Source organism: Lepisma saccharinum, chromosome 28, assembly GCF_977018435.1.
Source record: "Lepisma saccharinum chromosome 28, izLepSacc3.1, whole genome shotgun sequence".
NCBI classification, from domain to species: Eukaryota; Metazoa; Arthropoda; class Insecta; order Zygentoma; family Lepismatidae; genus Lepisma; species Lepisma saccharinum.
Window position 1 is genome coordinate 17200269 of NC_139256.1, and position 17910 is coordinate 17218178.

General features: G+C 37.8%; 1 protein-coding gene across 3 annotated transcripts in view; it reads left to right on the forward strand.

Annotated features, from left to right (window-relative positions):
- LOC145980567 (nuclear RNA export factor 1-like) overlaps positions 1-17910 on the forward strand; it is a 73616-nt gene that overhangs the window by 13078 nt on the left and 42628 nt on the right. For all 3 annotated transcript variants that reach the window (XM_083113600.1, XM_083113601.1, XM_083113599.1), the window contains 3 exons: positions 990-1056; positions 2259-2346; positions 15431-15511. In XM_083113600.1, coding sequence (XP_082969726.1) covers positions 990-1056; positions 2259-2346; positions 15431-15511 — 236 coding nt within the window. The remainder of the gene's footprint in view (positions 1-989; positions 1057-2258; positions 2347-15430; positions 15512-17910) is intronic.

The following is a 17910-nucleotide window of genomic DNA, read 5'->3' on the forward strand; positions in this document are numbered from 1 at the left end:
TTGAACCATTCGAATTTATATTTGTTTTTGTTATAAATTAATATTTATAATATGAAAATCCCAGAACAATTTAGTAGTATGTAGCATAATTTCGGAGTTTAAACGACACCATGGATGTCCAGAAGGGGCAAGGGGAGGAGACACTTCCTGAAAAAATGAATGTCAACCATTTTCACACATATAATTTCATTTCAGTCACATCAAATTGTTAATTATTGTAAGGGCGTTGCAGAAAAATGTTAACTTCAAATTGAATTAGTATATATATTTTGAGAAGAGAAATATACCTAGTTTACCCCAACCCCTGAAAAAAATACTTTGCTTAATCCTCCCTGGTGGAAAGAAATACTGCGGACGTCCATGAACAACACTTTTTCTAAACATGTGGTTTGCAACGCTGTTGTAAGCCTGTGGCCGTAGGTTTACACACCTAGGGTTTCGACGCGCTCTTCTCCCTATATTCCTTGCTCTTCGCCTTCCAGATACGGTGGGCGACGGTAGGCACTGCTCCTTCGCGGTCAGAAATTTGTAAGGCAACATTCAGACGGCTTACAACTTTCCCCAAGCAAAAGGCGGGAGTTCTCATGTGCCGTCTGGTGCTGAAGTGTTGCAATCTAACAAACAGGATCTCGAAGACTGGTATCGGGCCGAGATGAACTTTGAAGTTTTTACGAATTTTGCCATATAATTACATACATTTTACTAGAACTAATAAAGTGTAAGCCCGGCTTACACGGCTTACATGGACGCTCCGCGCCTGGTAATGAGGCATAATAGTTGTTTTTACTAGGATCTGACATGTAAATATTTTACTAGTTTATGATTTTTACAAGCATTTAAGGAAACATAAAAATTTGTTTAAATACTTGTAACAACTGTAAAGTAGAATAGAATTCCACAATTTAAGCAGTATGTACATAGAAGGAGAATCATGCATAAACAAACAACCTATTGTATTAATTCTAATCTTAGATTGTTAATTTTTGCAGGAGCTGGGGCCATGAACTTCTGGTACATGTATTTTCTTACAAAGAGGGATAAGTGTCCAATTAAATTGTGAGTTAATTTATTATCATCATTTGTATTTTTCTTATTTTACATTACTTTTCTGACAATTTTTGATAATTGCAAGAATGAGTGATGACTAGATGAAATTTATGAAAGAACACTCATGCACAGGTTGGGACTTGAACATTGGAACTTAGGAGGTGAGAATAAAAAGATCATATATCCAAGAAAAAAAAAAGGTATCAGAAATTTTTAGATAAAATGTTTGCATTTATTGATGCAGCATACTTGCAGAGCTTATAATTTTGAAATGTGGGAGCACTTTGGTTATCACTCCAAGAAAGTTAGTGAAAACAATGATGACTTTGAATTACCTGATGATATTTTGGATTCATAATTTTAAATAAGAAATAATGTGATCAAAATTTTTTATCTGAAATAAAAATAAAACAGACTGCTTCTTTTCACACGTAATAGTCTAGAGATTCTACAATCATTAATATAAAATAACTACAGTGTAAGAGACTAGAAAAATATATTAATATTCCAAGTAGGTAGTTTCTCTTCATGTATTGATATCATATTTGATAATTGTTTTTGTGTGTGCTTTTGAATCTATTCATCTTTCCTATACAATGCAAACATTAAGAGCCACGGTAGCTGAGTTTGTAGAGCATCTGGTCACCATGCAGAAAACAGGTTCGAAACCCGGGGCAGGCAATTTGGACCAGGATTTTTTCCAGTCATTTCCCTGTTTCTGTGTGGCTCTGAGGCCGACCCTGCTTCATATCAATCGGAACGTAGGGGCAACTCGGGGGGGGGGGGGGGGTAAAGTTGGGCCGGGCATGATGCTGATCACATCATCACAAGTATGGCCATATCAAGAATATGTGGAACTCTATACCTCCACATCACCTCATACGCTTTCATGCCATGTGTGCACACACGTAGGAGTAACTTTATCTTTTTTTTTACAATGGAAAATTTTTTGTTGCTGACTTGTAATTTTTATTGTAATTCTTCAGTGACAGTGAAAAATTGAATGAACCCAGGCCAGCTCGGTAGCTCAGTGGCAGAACATTGGCACAATATGCCAGAGACCCAGGATCGAGTCCTGGTTGAGCCTGCATTTTTTTGCTGAAATTTGTACATTGTACTTTTCCTGTGTGTGCAAATCTTCATGTAAAGAATCTTATTCTTTTGTACTTATGTTTTCTTTGCATCTTGAATGATTATTTCTTCTTTTTCAGTGAATCATTAGGCTCCCAAAAGGTGAAGGTGGATGAACCTGGGAAGGACAGTATCGTAATCACTGTGCCACCCTGGTTCCTCATTAAGGTAAATTAGGTACTAGATTATCCATTTTATTCTCTTTGTGCCACTGCTGGAGGCACCTTTATGGGAGAGTTGTGCATGACCCAGGTGCAACATCCTGGGAGGAGAGGGGGATTTCCCACCCACCAACAACCTTGTTCTCAAAAATCCCCCCACTAATAATTTCCAGGGGGGAGTTTTTGTTTTAACAACAAAGGATAAGCAATTAGTGTAGAGTTAAAATATACTGTACTAAGGATAGTGTCAAGAACACTCACAAAGTAGTGTACTTGTCAGTGTTGCATGCTTTGTTTCTCCCTCTCTCTCCCCCTCTCAAGAGATCATTAACAGATTTACGCCAATAAGTATATACACCCAATAAAGTGAAAGAAGAAAGCAAGAAAAATATAAGTATGGATTCTCATTTATATTAATAGAAAACAAAAACTATTTAATTCCATTCAAACAATGAATAGTTTTTTCTCTTCTTTCCTTTCTATTAAAATAATGCAATTAGACTTCATACATATATTTGTCTTGCATTCTTCTTTTACTTTTATTGTGCATACATACATAAAACTATTTCATAATTTATAGACATCTTTAATCAGTCAGTTATGGAATTAGTTTGTTACTTTATAAATATCTGGTATACATAAAAGTAACTAATTAATTCCTTTATATGTATTTTATAATAATAGATTTTTAAATATATAGCAATTTACTTTTATATTTAATGACATTATGTATATCATATATCCAAGCATCCACTGTCCTCAATCTCAGAATCAGTAATCACCACTCCTCCACTCACAACCTGGACTTCACTGTCACCGCCCATACCAACCACAATGTGCCTTTTAACGACTGCTTCCGGGTAGCGATCATCCATCTCTTACCCCAATCTGCCAACACCTCTACACAAAAGATGGAAGAGGGCCTACATATCAGCCATGAGTGCAACCACACCCCCTGGTGTGAACAAAGCCACCCAGTAACTTCCCCAACCCTCCCTTACCAATCAAATATTGTATCTGTGCCACAAGTATGTGTACATCATGTTCACTTACCGAAAAGGATAATCATATTCTGTGAAATAATAAAATGCAGTTATAACAAGATATATATATAACATTCAATCGAACACCATTTTAATGAGACATAAAATGTCAGTCTAGGTAGTTTCATCCCATAATCATATTTTAATTTTCACATATCTCGTTAAGATATACTGTAAGGAGCATTTCTGCAAGTTACATAATGGGGTGTTGCCTCTACAAGGAGATAAGGAAAGCAGACCAGGAAGTAAGAACATGCATCACATTCACTTGTCTCATCCTCAACATGTGTGATTTAGCCTAGGCCCTCCCCCCTCTTATACTATCAAGGGCAAGGTTCCTGACAAGGCAACCTACAGGCAGTTTGGTGGCTTAGCGGCAACAAGGCCAGAACCTTGGCCGTGAATATTCTGGAGATAACCCTGGCGATAAGCTTAGAGGTCTACTGACCACAAGCCTACGTCATGGCCAGCAAGGCCTCCCCCAGAAAGGACAGTCAGCGAAAATAGCCACAAGGTTGTGAGCACACTCAGCTGGGTTGGGGATAGAGACAAGGTCGTCACTTTAATAAATACTCCTAGAACAAGCCACTGAGTGCGAGTTCTGTCACTGTTCATTGTTCGCTACTCCTATCTTAGAGGGTAAGCCTCAACTACCCTAAGTGGTGACATTTGGGTTTTCTTTCTATTTAGAATAAGATCAACTCACAAAATGGCCAGTTAGTTGGAGTTAGAACATAAGCATTTTACTGTTAGACGTTTAGAATAATAAATATATGTTATATACCAAGCGAGTGCCTTTTATGTCTTACATCAACTAAGGATATTACCGAAAGTAACGCAAGTTGCCCCCTTAAGCGTTACAATACAAAACTGCATTTTAACATGGAGATTATGACTATGTTCACCTATTTTTTAATTTCACTTCGTCTTTTACTTCACGATCCATATCTGAGAGCCCACTACCATAGATAAATTACGGAGATACGTGTACTAATAGGGTTAGAGAGTTCGAGTGTATTCTCCTTGTTCAGTTGTTTTTCGCTCAGCGGAAGAACTATCAGTTCTGTATGCCATCTAGCGTTAACCGTGCAAACTATTTGCCGCTCGAGCAAAAAATGCTCATTGCAGCACTCTAATCCTGGTACTGTCTCTTGTACTTTTTATACTTTGTCTTCACTGGACAAATCTTGAGAATATGCTTTTCCCAACATTACGTTCCTTACATTTGGAAATTTGATTGTTTTGTGTGGGACTTGTTTCTGTATTACTTCAATCCATTTATTCCCCATGTCACCATTTGAAATGTTCACATTGTTAATTTACTCCCTACATGTAGGTGTCACTTCTGGAACTTGTCTTGTTTTTCTAGCAATTTTACTTCAGTTGTTTTATGTTCTGTTTTTAACGTACGCTCACCTAATGCTCTTTTTTTAATATAATTTTTTATGTCCTCTCATCCTTTCCTTCACACTTCGTCCAGTAGCTGATAAAACTATCATAAATAAAACAAACATTTCTACATAAAACATTTTCTTGCTTGTTTTCTTTGTAATATGAAACACCCTATGCTAATTGTCACACTGTTCAGGGCTGTAGCTGTAGTAATTTGAAGCTTTTGAATACTCTATTATCATTATATTCACTCAGACTGGTTTTCTAATAACAATAAGCTAATTTGCACAATTGTCCAAGGAGACTAAACTAACCTAACTTTTGTACGATAAGCTTCAATTTTTTTTTCGTTTGGGCATTGCTTGAATAGCATGGCCAGATATCAGGCACACCTGGTACCAGGGTTGGCAAAATTTGTGTTTTTTTTTTTTTTTTAAAAAGAACAAAACAAACTTTTTTTTTGTTTAAAACATGTTTTTTTAAACAGTTTTAAATATGAGTTAAAAAAACATGTTTTAAACAAAAGAAAGTCAACCTTTTCCCAGTAAATTATAGTTAGGGTCGTTAAAGAAAAAATATTCATTTTTATGAGTACAGTGGCGACAAGGACAGTTTATTTCCCTTTGGAGATAAGGTTTACCATACTGTAGGGTAGGTGTATGCGTTCCAGAACTTTTTGGGTTGGGATGGGAAATTCTTTAAATCCCGACATTCCGGACGGGGAAAATTCTCAATTTCACGACAAAGTTGGGAATTTTTCGGGACGGGAAATGTTCGAAATTTCCCAAAGTTCTTGAAATCTTGAATTCTACACGTAATTTCCATCTTAAGTGCTTGTTTTTGCACTTCTGGTACAAATACTAACAATTTCCGATAAATTCCAGACATTTACAATGCAGAAAACATCGAGAATTGACGACTTTTGAAAATGACCATTCGGAATTTCCTGACTGCTTGGGATCCCGAAAAGTCGGGAAGTCATTTCCAGAAGTCTGGATCGGGACAGGATTTTTTTCCCCGATCCTGGTCCCGACTTTTTGAGATCCCGCACACCTCTACTGCAGGGACAAAAGTTCAGGGTAATAGCCACCTTTTTCCGCCACTGCTGAAGTAGGTTAGGATTCATATTAATCTAAATTTCAAGAAACCAAATATTATAGAATTACTATCCTCGTCCTGGAAAAATCAGGGTGAAATATTTCCTGCTGCCTGAACAGTTTACATAGCAGAAAACAACCTGCAGTGTCATAATAGATTCTCCAGATCAATTTATCTTTCCAAGTACAAAATTATGTTACCAAAAGTAAGCATCTGCGCTTTATTCAGTTATACAAACCAATGAATCGTGTCGCAAGAGAAAAAAAAATTCACGTCATGATCAAAATCACGCATTGTGTATTCAGATATTAGTTTCCAGCTTCCACCAGTCTCTAATTTATAGGACGGTACGAAACAAAGAACTGAGAAGTTTCGAATTCTACAGTAAAGCACAGGTCTTTCTTGTCACACAACAGTTTTGCTACCTGCCTAACCTAACAAAGTAGGCATTTAGCATAAAATTAAGAAGCCTTCTCCTGTGACGTCAGAACATAAGGTTGCTCAAGTGTTGTGCGATAAGTGAAACCCGTAAAGCCCGGATTAATTGACACAGATTCAATGAAAATTCAGGGTTGCCAAACTAAAAAATTAACACAGACTATAAAATATCAAGTACCAAAATGTGTTTTAAACACTTCTAAAAAAAACATGTTTAAAACACATTGTTTTAAACATTTAAAACATTTGTAAAAAAACAAAGCCGTGTGTTTTAAACATTTAAAACAAAGTGTTTTAAACACTTTTGTTTTAAACATGCCAACCCTGTCTGGTACTACCCTCTGATACAACCAATGTTGCCAGTATACCTCGTAATTTCAAAAAACATGTTTTCATTAATATAGCACAGTTATTCCATACATATTTCTGTGTCTCGTCACTTTGGTGTGAAACTCAAATAATGCATAAAATACGTAAACATTTGTCATTCTTTCTAAGTTCGGTAAATATCCACAGAGATCGTCAATACCCATCGAGAATTATTGCAAACTACTCCACAGCTGTCTTTTATCAACAAATTTACCCCTTAGTAACTTATCCCCATTCTCAACATTCATGTAGAGGGTCATTATGTTGTTTAATGTTTGGGGTCCCGGGTTCGATACCTGGTGGAAGCACACAGTGGTTCGGACCCCACTTGAAACTGTAGGTCCAGTCTCGATTAGCCTTACTGTGCATAAAGTGTACTTAAAACACCAACTCATTCAATCAATCAAATCTTGTTTAATGTTTAAGGAATATTCACATAGACAAAGTAAATACCTAGTGCAAGGTTCATGTCTCTATTGCTTTTTGTACAGAAGTTATGTACATTGAAAGTCTTAGTTGCATGACTTTTTGGACACCCTGCATTTATGTAAATGCAAAACATTAAACATTTCTAACAAAGTTAACTGTAATTATGTGATATTAACAATAATAGCTGTCCTTCCTTAGCATGTAAAATTACTGTGTGAATTGCATGAGGAGTGCATTTTCCCATTCGTTGTCTCTGTATTACAGCTTGCCAGCTTCCAAATCTACCTTAGGTAGCATTCAGGCTGAAGTGACAACTGACAAATGACATCCAACAGGTGGTAACTGACATATGACCAGTGATCAGAAAGCTATATTTTATAAGTAGCTTCGCTACAACTGCAGCTACTCTTACAAAACGTAGCTACGCTACAGCTACAGCTACATTTACCAAAAAGTAGGTCGCTACACTACTCCTGTGCGCTTCTCGCTACTTTTGCGCTACGTCTGTATTAAAAACTTAAAACAAAACAACCATATGGCTATTAAAAAGAAGCCCTAGTATGATAGTTGTACTTACTGAAAAATAGATTCTGTTATTTATTACCATGATTCCTTTCATTCTATAATTTTATAGCAGTGTTACTTCAGTTACATATTTTTAATAAAGTGTTTGAGAATAAAGTACCTTTGTAAGTGGCATATCAATTAAAAGAACTAGGTCTTACACATATCCGTGTTGTTCGTATTGTCATATCAAAAATATTTATGTGACATACTTCCTTTTAAAATTAATTGGAAGAATATCACATGTATCGAAATTAACTATAACGTGTTGTGCAAAATGGGAATAAGATAAAAATGTGATATTTAGCCATTTAATCTTCTTAACTTGAACAGAATGTTATTTGGGGGATGGCGGATATTTGCTCGAACCTTGAGGATAGCTGGGGAATGCCTCTAGTGGTTGAGAAACAGGTGGAGCAATTCTTTACCTAAGTTTTTCTGTTGGAAATGCTTCCCCAACAACACAGTGAAAATTGTAATTGTCACATTGTATTTAAAGGGCCCCAGGTGCGATACCCAGCGGAGGGTACATGGTGGTTTGTATCAGTCTCGATCAGCTGATCTGTGCATAAAGTGGACTCAAAACAAATACTGGGAAAGACGCCTAGTTGGGAAGATGGGAACCTCCTGCTCCCCCATTCCCCACTCTGCTCATCATTCATTATTCTTCCTCATTTTCACAATTAGCCAAATGTGGCAGAAAACGGCCATAGATAAGAAAATAACTAAATAAACAATGCATCCTCATTGCCATGATTAGAAAAAGTTACAGAAAAGGGACGCAAAAGTAGGAAAAACACATAAATTTGAAAACTGTTTATTAACATTCCGGGCATGGACGTCCACAGGATTTTTTCCAGGGAGGGGAAAGGAAGGTATTTTTTCCAGGGGGGGGGGGGGCAAATGAAGACAAATTTTTCCCAAAAATAGTATTGTTCTCTAAAAAAACATTGCTTAAATTTGAATTTATGGTGTTCATGCAATAATTAACACATATTATTGTGGCTAAAATGCAATTTTATGTGTGAAATACATATTTTTTGGTTGACTTTCATTTTCCAGGGGAGGGCCATGCCCCCCCCCCCCTTGCACCCCATCCGGACGCCCATGGTGCCGGGTGTGCCTAGGCACACCCTAATGGGCTGCTTTATCAAAGAGAATTAAAGACAGATATTTCAATAAGAGAGAAAATAAGCGGCAGTTTGTAAGAAGTTGAAAATGTCATTACTTGGTACAAACGTGTGCATTGTTGCTGATGAAACGAGTGTCTATAGAATTTCGATTTTTTTATGTCATTGGAGAAATACGATATTTACTGCATTCTACTCTGTACTACAGCCAGGGATGTCATTAGGGGGGGCACGGGGGGCACTGGCCCCCTGAAACGTTCACGTGGCCCCAGCAAACTGTTCTACATTTGCTGAAAATTTTACTTTCATGACAAATATTGCAAAATAGTTTTTCAGTAATTTTTTCTTTCAGTTAGAAACACTGTTCTTAATTTGAGTGGCACGAACCCAAAACCACATTTCTTTCTCGTTTTCCTGGTTCTAGCTATAGTGGATGTCAGTGTATGAACCTAGAACTTCGTTGTTTCTCGAAATTTTGAGGGAGCGGTCTTTCCACCCCTAGCAGTCGAAGGTCAGCAACAGGCAGGGTTGGGTGTTTAGTGTTGCCGTTGCATCCAAACAATGTTTTGAGCTTGGTAGATTGAAGAACGATCGCTTATGCAGCGGTAAACCACATATATTCAAACAGTTACAACTCAAGTCGCATATTTTTCTCGATATCGTGAAGACCGATTTTGAGAATCCTCCTTAACAAACGATGCATTCCCGATTGCGCAGTGATAGCGTTGTTGCCTTGTAATCGGGGGGTCCCGGGTTCGATACATGGGTGGAGATACACAGTGGTCCGGATCTTACTTTAAACTGTAGGTCCAGTCCCGATTAGCCTTACTGTGCATAAATTGGACTAAAAACACAAACTCAACTCAACTCCTTAACAAACTTTTCGAAGAATCAAAAATTTCAACAAGAACAATAAATACATTTTTGTAATTTTGAAGTAAATTATTATTATTATTATTATTATTTTGGGTATTTTTGGTTCGTATGAATCTGCCTCACACAGTAAGCTTATTTTGTTGAGTCAAGTACAATAACAAACCCTTGCAATAAGTCACTGGAAAGACATGTGAGTTTGCACATATACGTATTTAAGCATCTATAAATATACGTATAATAACCCGTGGTTCGACAGCCCTGCAAGGGCCTTGGTCTTGATCTATCTCCCGACTGTCAGTCCCTCCCACAATCCTACCTAGAGGTGTGGAGATCTTTAACCAATAATGGGGTGACGTGAGGTCAGCACGTTGAACCCCCAACCGTTATAGGGGATATCCGTAAAGAATAATTATATTCTTGTGGTAAGGAGTCGTTGTCATTTAACAAACTTTATTAATTTTTTCCATCAGCATTATTTAAAATGTAGTGACATACTGAACTTACCAACTTAACAAAGGCACATTGATTGCTAAATGAGGTATTTTCCTTGTGTTGCAGAGCAGGTTCAGTTTTTGGAGTATTGCAATGTTTTACACAGTCCATTCGAAGAATTTTGAGAATATTGATGTTTTGTCAAAGGGACCATCCCCGAATAAATATCTGTGGATGTTTTACAGGTTTCATCTTATTTAAGAAGGTAATTTTTCCGGTGCAACTTTCCTCCGTACAACATTTCTTTTGCCACTCAAGCTGAAGAGCCGATTCATAGGTGCAACGACCTTGGCAGAAAGAAACTCTGATTGGCACCATGTTGACAAAAGACTCAAGAAGTCCCGCAACCGACAGAACTCGAAGCGCTCGGATCCTACGGTGACATACACTTTGGTTGAACACAAACGGATGCATTGGTAGGAAACGCAGTGATTTTATGGGTCGTACCTTTCTGGGAAGTCGGGGACCTTTTGAAAACACGCTTTCGCTTCATGCACACCAGGGGGCCTAAGGCAGGTCACCCCTTCCCACAAAATCTTCTCTTCATCTGGCTCTGGTTATCGGCCGCGCCGAAACGCACTGCAGGTAGCTAGGACTTTCTGGGTTAATTACTTTATGGTTCACCATGAACATATGCTTTTCAAATTGCAAGAGACAAAATTCTACTGTTTGTCCCTTTTCTGGCGGAAGATGAATGACAAAGATGTCGCGGTTCCTTCAGGTTCCCACACTCAACCCTTGTGCTCATAACCTGCAATGAAGGAAAAGGCCATAATAAGCCTTTGTAATGTACCAATTTTATATCCTTCCTTGGTAACTTTCCACTCATTTTCAAGAAACATCTGCTTCTTTTTGCCCTACTGTGTTGATTGGTCGACAATTGATGATTGTCAGCTAGTTCGAAGAACAGTTTGATCCAAGCAGTTGTTTCGTAGTTAGCTTCTGTAAATGTGAGATTCCGGTAGGATCACGGGGTGCTTGAGATCTCATTTTCATGCTTTGCGAGTGAAATTTCGATCGATTTGGTTCATTTTGCTTTGCTCTTCTGCTACATTTGGCTAATTGCGAAGATGGGGATGACTGATGATATGATTAAATTCATCAATGGACACAACAAACACCCATGCTCAGTCTGGAATTCGAACCCGGCACACCTGGCATCATAGCACAATGTGCTAACCACTCCGCCATGGAGGAAAGGCAAAGTGAAATTTAGAGTGTGAAGCTGCCAGCTTGTTTTCCTCTCGAAAAAGGTGAAGTAGGATCGACTGATCAACCAAATGTCCAACACATTAACTTTCTAAATTGGTGTCCGACTACCACACAGGAGACCGCGTTTGACTCCCAGGGCGGTTGATCTCACATGTGATGAAGAATAAGTCACATTTCAATTAAGGAAGGAAACGAGGTATGTAGTCAACATTTTATAGTAGTGTGCATGCCCTAGAAATAATACGTTTCAAAGTTCTGCATATTTTGTGATTTTTCTTTATTTAGCCTCCACCAGGGTTGTCAAAGGTCCATCTACCCATAAGTTCTATGGGTTTTATTGGGTTCCGTTGCAGGACCGGAACCTTTCTTCTCGCACAATTTAAATTCGGTCCTAGTAGTGTATTGTTCCATTAAAAAAAGTTACTGGATCGTATTTAAATTGATCCGGGAAAAAAAATCCTGCACCGAATTTTAATTGATCCTGGAAAAAAGGTTCTTGGACAGTGTTTAAATTCAGCCGCAAAACAAGGTTCCTGGACCGTATTTAAATTTTACCGAAAAAAATGTTCCTGCACCGTATTTAAATTCATGCGGAAAAAAGGTTCCTGGACCGAATTGACGCCTAGAACCCCATTTACACTTGCTGATTTTCTCTCCCGGATGTGAAATGATATTATTTACAATACCTGGACCATTAACAACCCTGGGATTGTTAAAGATTAGGGAACGCATACATTCTAATTCCATTATAGGACCGGAACCTATTCTCTCGCACAATCTAAATTCGTACCAAGTTGCGAATTGTTTAATTTCAATACGGAACTTTGACCCTATTTAAACTGATCCGGAAAAAATGTTCCTTGACCGTATTTAAATTCATCGAGAAATAAGGTTCCTGGACCGAATTGAAATTCATCTGGGAAGAATATTCCTGGACCGAATTGAAAACTTTACAAATAAAAAGGTTCATTACGGTCCAGAACCCATTTACGCTTGCTGATTTTCTCTCCTGGACCGGAATTGAATTTATTTAAAATTCCTGGACCTTGAACAACCCTGGCCTCCACCCGCAAATGCAGACGCTGTGGCTGCTGCTTAGGCGGAAAAGTTGACTAGACATACAAATAAAATTTATCCAAAGATATATAGCGAATAATAGTTGCTTACATAATAATATCATGAAATATGGAGAGCCAAATTACTTATCAAGCATTTTCTGTTATTTGCCTATCCTAGTGGGAGCGAAAATCATTTGCCCTTGCTGGTGAACTCGGTTCCTGCAAATTCAATATGGCGTTTTCTAATTTACATTTCTATTTGGACCGACAACTCCGTGTTGGAGTGTTTAGCAGGTTACGCTACGAAGCAGAATGTCCCGTGTTCGAATCCCGGCCTGAGAATGTGTCTTCTTTGTGATGGTCCTTTCATCAAGTTAATCTTAACTCATTCTCATCTTCACGATTAGCCAAAAAGTGTCAGAAAAGTGAAGTAAAATGAACCAAGTCAATCAATAATTTCTATTTTGTTATTTTACGCCGCTTTTCTACCTCTTGTGTTAAATGCGACGATGAGACTGAATGATGATCCGAAGGAATAGCGATGCGAGACATGATGCATCCACACCTGTCCTAGGTCCGAATCTTGGACCTCTGGTTTCGTAGTGTGTCATGCTCATCCTTTAGGAGTGGAATCCTTTGAATTAAAAACTATAAAAGTAGGGTGAAAGAAAACAACATTGTACTGTGCAAAAAAGCCATGTTTAGGTCCTCTAAAGAAAAGTACAGTTATTCAGTAAAATTAATTTTGAAGGACAAAGCCTCCGAAGTGTTTTTCCATTCGGTGACGCGTGGTCATCACATCGAGTCCCATCTAGCTTTGAGAGTGGAATTCGCTTACATATTGATTTCAAGTAGCTTCTCAATTGTCCTCATGATGTTAGGCCATCACAGAAATTTTGGAGTTTCTACCAGGGATCGAACCTTGAAAGACTAGAGCACAATAATTTGAGCGCACGAGAATTTTGTTGTTTCTATTGCCATCATATATTCAGTTTTGCACGCGCAAAGAAGGTTACTTTTAAGAAACTAGATGTGAGCATAAAATTTCGTATATATCGTCATCATTCTCCAATGTGAACAGTACGACGCCACAAAAGACTCGTGCATGTCCCATAGAATAGTGGTTAAGGGTGTCGTCTTGCACTAAAGGCCGCCGGATTTGATTCTGGTATAAACAATATACATGGGATGACTATCTTGAACTCATTACACAAACATTTCATTTTCGCACCGTTGTCATAATTGTACACCTGATTCCAGCACCCTTTTATATCTAAACCCACGGAAGAGAGTTTTCTCTACTTCTCAATTTTCTTCAAGCAAATTTACAAATCTAAGGAGTAACGACTAATGCCATTGTTCTTGGTATCTCAAATCTGACATAAGAGAAAATACATGGATTTTTAAAGACTGTCTAGATGCCATTAAGTTAATGCGTTCATTGTGCATTTAGATTCCCGAATAATGGCCGTGGATTTCGCGAGTCTATATTCAAAAATTTTAGGGGCTACAGGAGAATATAATGTTCTCTTTCAACAATATATATATATATATATATATATATATATATATATATATATATATATATATATATATATATATATATATATATAAAGCACACACACACACACACACACACTGTACATATATGTAGGCCTATATGGTATATTAATAGTTTGTTAGTTTTTAATGGTTTGATAGAAAAAATCTTAAGTTTTGGGCACCCCCGAACTGATGAACCGAGCTACGTCCCTGACTACAGCGCTTTTCTTCTATACCTGTTACAAGCTGCACTTGTGAGAGAGAGCTTTCTCCAAGCTTACCCAAGTTAAAACTAAATTAAGAGCAACTCAGAAGCAGGATAGATTGGAACCCCTGCTCTTGCTATTTGTGGAACAGGAAAAATCTTAGTCTATTGATGTAAATGAAGTTATTGATGAGTTTAAGAACATTGTACCTTTTGACAGACGCCTCTTGTTATAGATGACGTGTATTTTGATTATTTGTTTGTAACATTTATGAACATTTTGTATGTGTGTAATTTTTATGCAATTTGATTTTTTTCTACTACAGAAATTTTCAACACTGTCATTTAGTGAATTTATATTCCTTTACAAACATCAGTGCAGTTAAAGAGTCAAGTCATTGTGTTGCACAATATCCTATTAACAAGGTACAAGACCTCATTTTTTTCTTTGTGCACACCCAAATATAAAGTTCTAGCTACGCCTATGGTTGGCACTACTGCTTTGTCAGATTAGTAGGAAATGGATCCCTCGTTTTTGCACTCTAGGTTGAGTTTTACACAGTAATTATCGATATTTTGCTGTCTGTTACGCCAGCGATATCCACATGATTTGTTCCAGGGGTGGCGCAAATGGGGCAATTTTTCCTGGCGGTGTAGCAAATGAGGCATGATTCTCCCCAAAATAGCGATGCAGATAAAAGAAATGACTATTAGCCGGAAAATATTAATGTATGCCAGTTAGTTATCTGGATATTAGAATTATTCAGATGCTAATGAAATAAATTACGCAGATATCTATAATCTGTGTTTTAAAGATATTTATAATAAGATTATCTGTATTTGCATGTAATTGACTTTGTTTTTTTGAGTCTCTTGCAAAAGTAAGCAATATTGTCGTTTATTTTTGACGCCGTTGCCACTTTCCAAAATTACCTCAAAATGGTGAGAAAAAATGTAGCTGTAGCGAAATTTTCGCTACAACTACAGGAATTTTGTAGCTTCGCTACCGCTACAACTACAATTTAAAAAATGTAGCGCCGCTACAGCTACCGCTACAAATTTTGTAGCTAGCTACAGTAGCTTCCAACCACTGCATATGACATGGGGATTCCACACCAAAGTGATGATAGACACAGAAATATCAGTCTGTAAAAAGCATTCACTATTCAGAACATGCATGCACAACATCTCTACTGACTAAGAAACAGGTAATTTGTCACTAATTTATTTCTTGGCTTTGCAGATTATTGGCGCAAGTCAAATGGAGCCTCTTATTTTAATGAACATCATCACAATGAAGGTTACTGCAGTGACACCTATACGGGTATGTATATAATGTTCACACCAGCTAATAATGTATTTATACAGGGCTTTCCAAATTTCCTTTCCACTTTTAAATTAACTACAACTTTATAACGAACAAAGATATTTCAGTGTCTTTAAAGTTTTACCTGGCAACACTGCATGTTGAGAGGATCAGGTGATTCCAAGATGGCGTTGATCCAGAAGGTGCCGTGTTCTGTTGTATTCAGAGTGCTGAAATCGTGCGTTCTGGTGCATTGAAAGTTCAGCAGCATGTATCACAAAAACGCCACAGACGTAAAAAGCATCAAGAAGTGGCATGTGTGGTGCGCTGTATCGATGGATCACCTAAACTTTGAGGAAGATACCGTGACCGTGATCATGCTGCATACTAGAGTGCTGCATCGAGGCTTTTTTGCTCGATTGTCTAATAGTTTGCATGGATGACACTAGATGTCTCTTCACTCGAGCGAATAACGCTCGAACGGGCAAACAATCTGTATACACTCTAAGCCCATTAGTTCACGTATAACCATGAACATAGTCATCATCTTCAAGTTAAACTGTAATTTACTGTATCTTACCAATACATAGCAATATATGAAAATGAATAGATGATTATGGGCTGAAACAACCAGCATGAATTTTACATATATATTTGTACGATTATTATCCCATTGAGATGATATTTGATATTCTATATATTCGAGCGAATCATGCTCGAACGTGGGAGATTCGATTGAGTTTGAGTGAGCAAAAGTGGTCCGATACTGCAGACATTCCACCTTTCCCTGCTGGTTGCACTTGTTATCAAGGATGACATGCGGTCCTGGATCAGGAATTAGGATGAAGGTGGACAGGCCAAAGAGGGCCCACAAGGTCGCCAGACCTGGCTCCGTGTGACTTTTGACTGTGGGAATATATCAAGATGGAAGTGTAAGCGGAAAAAACAAGAGATCTGGATGATCTCGAAGCAAATATATCTGCAGTCTTTGCCGGAAAGCTATTCTGGATTTCAGGACAAGATTGCAGGAATGGATTGATGTGAATGGTGTCCAGTTGGACGTGTGGCGATGAGGACGACAGACATGCAGTGTTGCCAAGTAAAACTTAAAAGACTGCTGTGAAGTACAAATTTTATTTCACTGAAATATATCTGTTCATTACAAAGTTATATTGAATTTAAATGTGGGATGGACTTTTGGAAGTTGCAGTATAACTGGTAGGATGTTTGGTCGAGACTTATGCTGCTTGGTTCAAACATTAATACGACTAACCTTGCATCAGGAACAGTGTGTTTAGAATTATTGCAATTAGGTTTGAGTCAGTATAACTTTGTACAGTTTCCCACAGATACTGATGCTTGAATCTTGTAACAATTAAAGTTGTTCAGAATAATGATTAATATTTAACATGGGTTGACTTAACCTTTTGCCGCCCAAGGCCTTTTTCAGAAGTAAGCCTCGGTTGCCCAAGCCGATTTTGAGCAAAATGCAGAGTTTCAATTAAATGAGTGTAGATCGGAAGCTAATTGCCCTAGAGAGATGAGTGATATACCGTTGTACGCGGAATGAACCAGAGATTCAGACTATATGAAATTTTTGCAAATTCGGCGTATATGTGGCGGGGGGGGGGGCTAACTCAAAATTCCAAAATTTCGGGAAAAAAATTTTGTTTCCCCCTCCCCTCAAGAACAAAGTACATGACAGTGTCGACATGCACATGGAAATGATCGCCAACATGTAAGGAACACAAAAATATTTGCATTATTATCATATGACCAATGTAACTTGAGTTATACCCCCAAAAGGAATTGTCGGCACGCCACTGATTCAAGCTTCAAAATGCAGCGGTACCTTGAAATGACTATAGCTCAGAAACTAAATGCCCTGGAGATATGAAAGATATACCGTTGTATGCAGAATGAATCACAGATTTAGACGATATAGAATTTATACACAGTCAGCGTATATATGCAGGGGGAAAGGGGGGAAATCCCCTGAAAATACTTTTTTTTTAAAAGAATGGGGTTTCACCCCCCCCCCCCTGCCCCCTGAAAAAAATGATATGAAATGTTCAAAATGCACATAGAAATTATCGCTGGCATGTAAGAATCAGAAAAATATTTGCATCATTGTCATATGACCAATGTAACTTGAGTTGTACCTCCAAAAGGAATGGTCGGGATGCCACTGATTCAAGCTTCAAAATGCAGCGGTACCTTGAAATGACTATAGCTCAGAAACTAAATGCCCTGGAGATATGAAAGATATACCGTTGTACGCAGAATGAATCACAGATTCAGACGGTATATAATTTATGCACATTCGGTGTACATATGGAGGGGGAAAGGGGGGAAATCCCCTCAAAAATACTTTTCTTAAAAAAATTGTGTTTCCCCCGCCCCGAAAAAAAATGTCA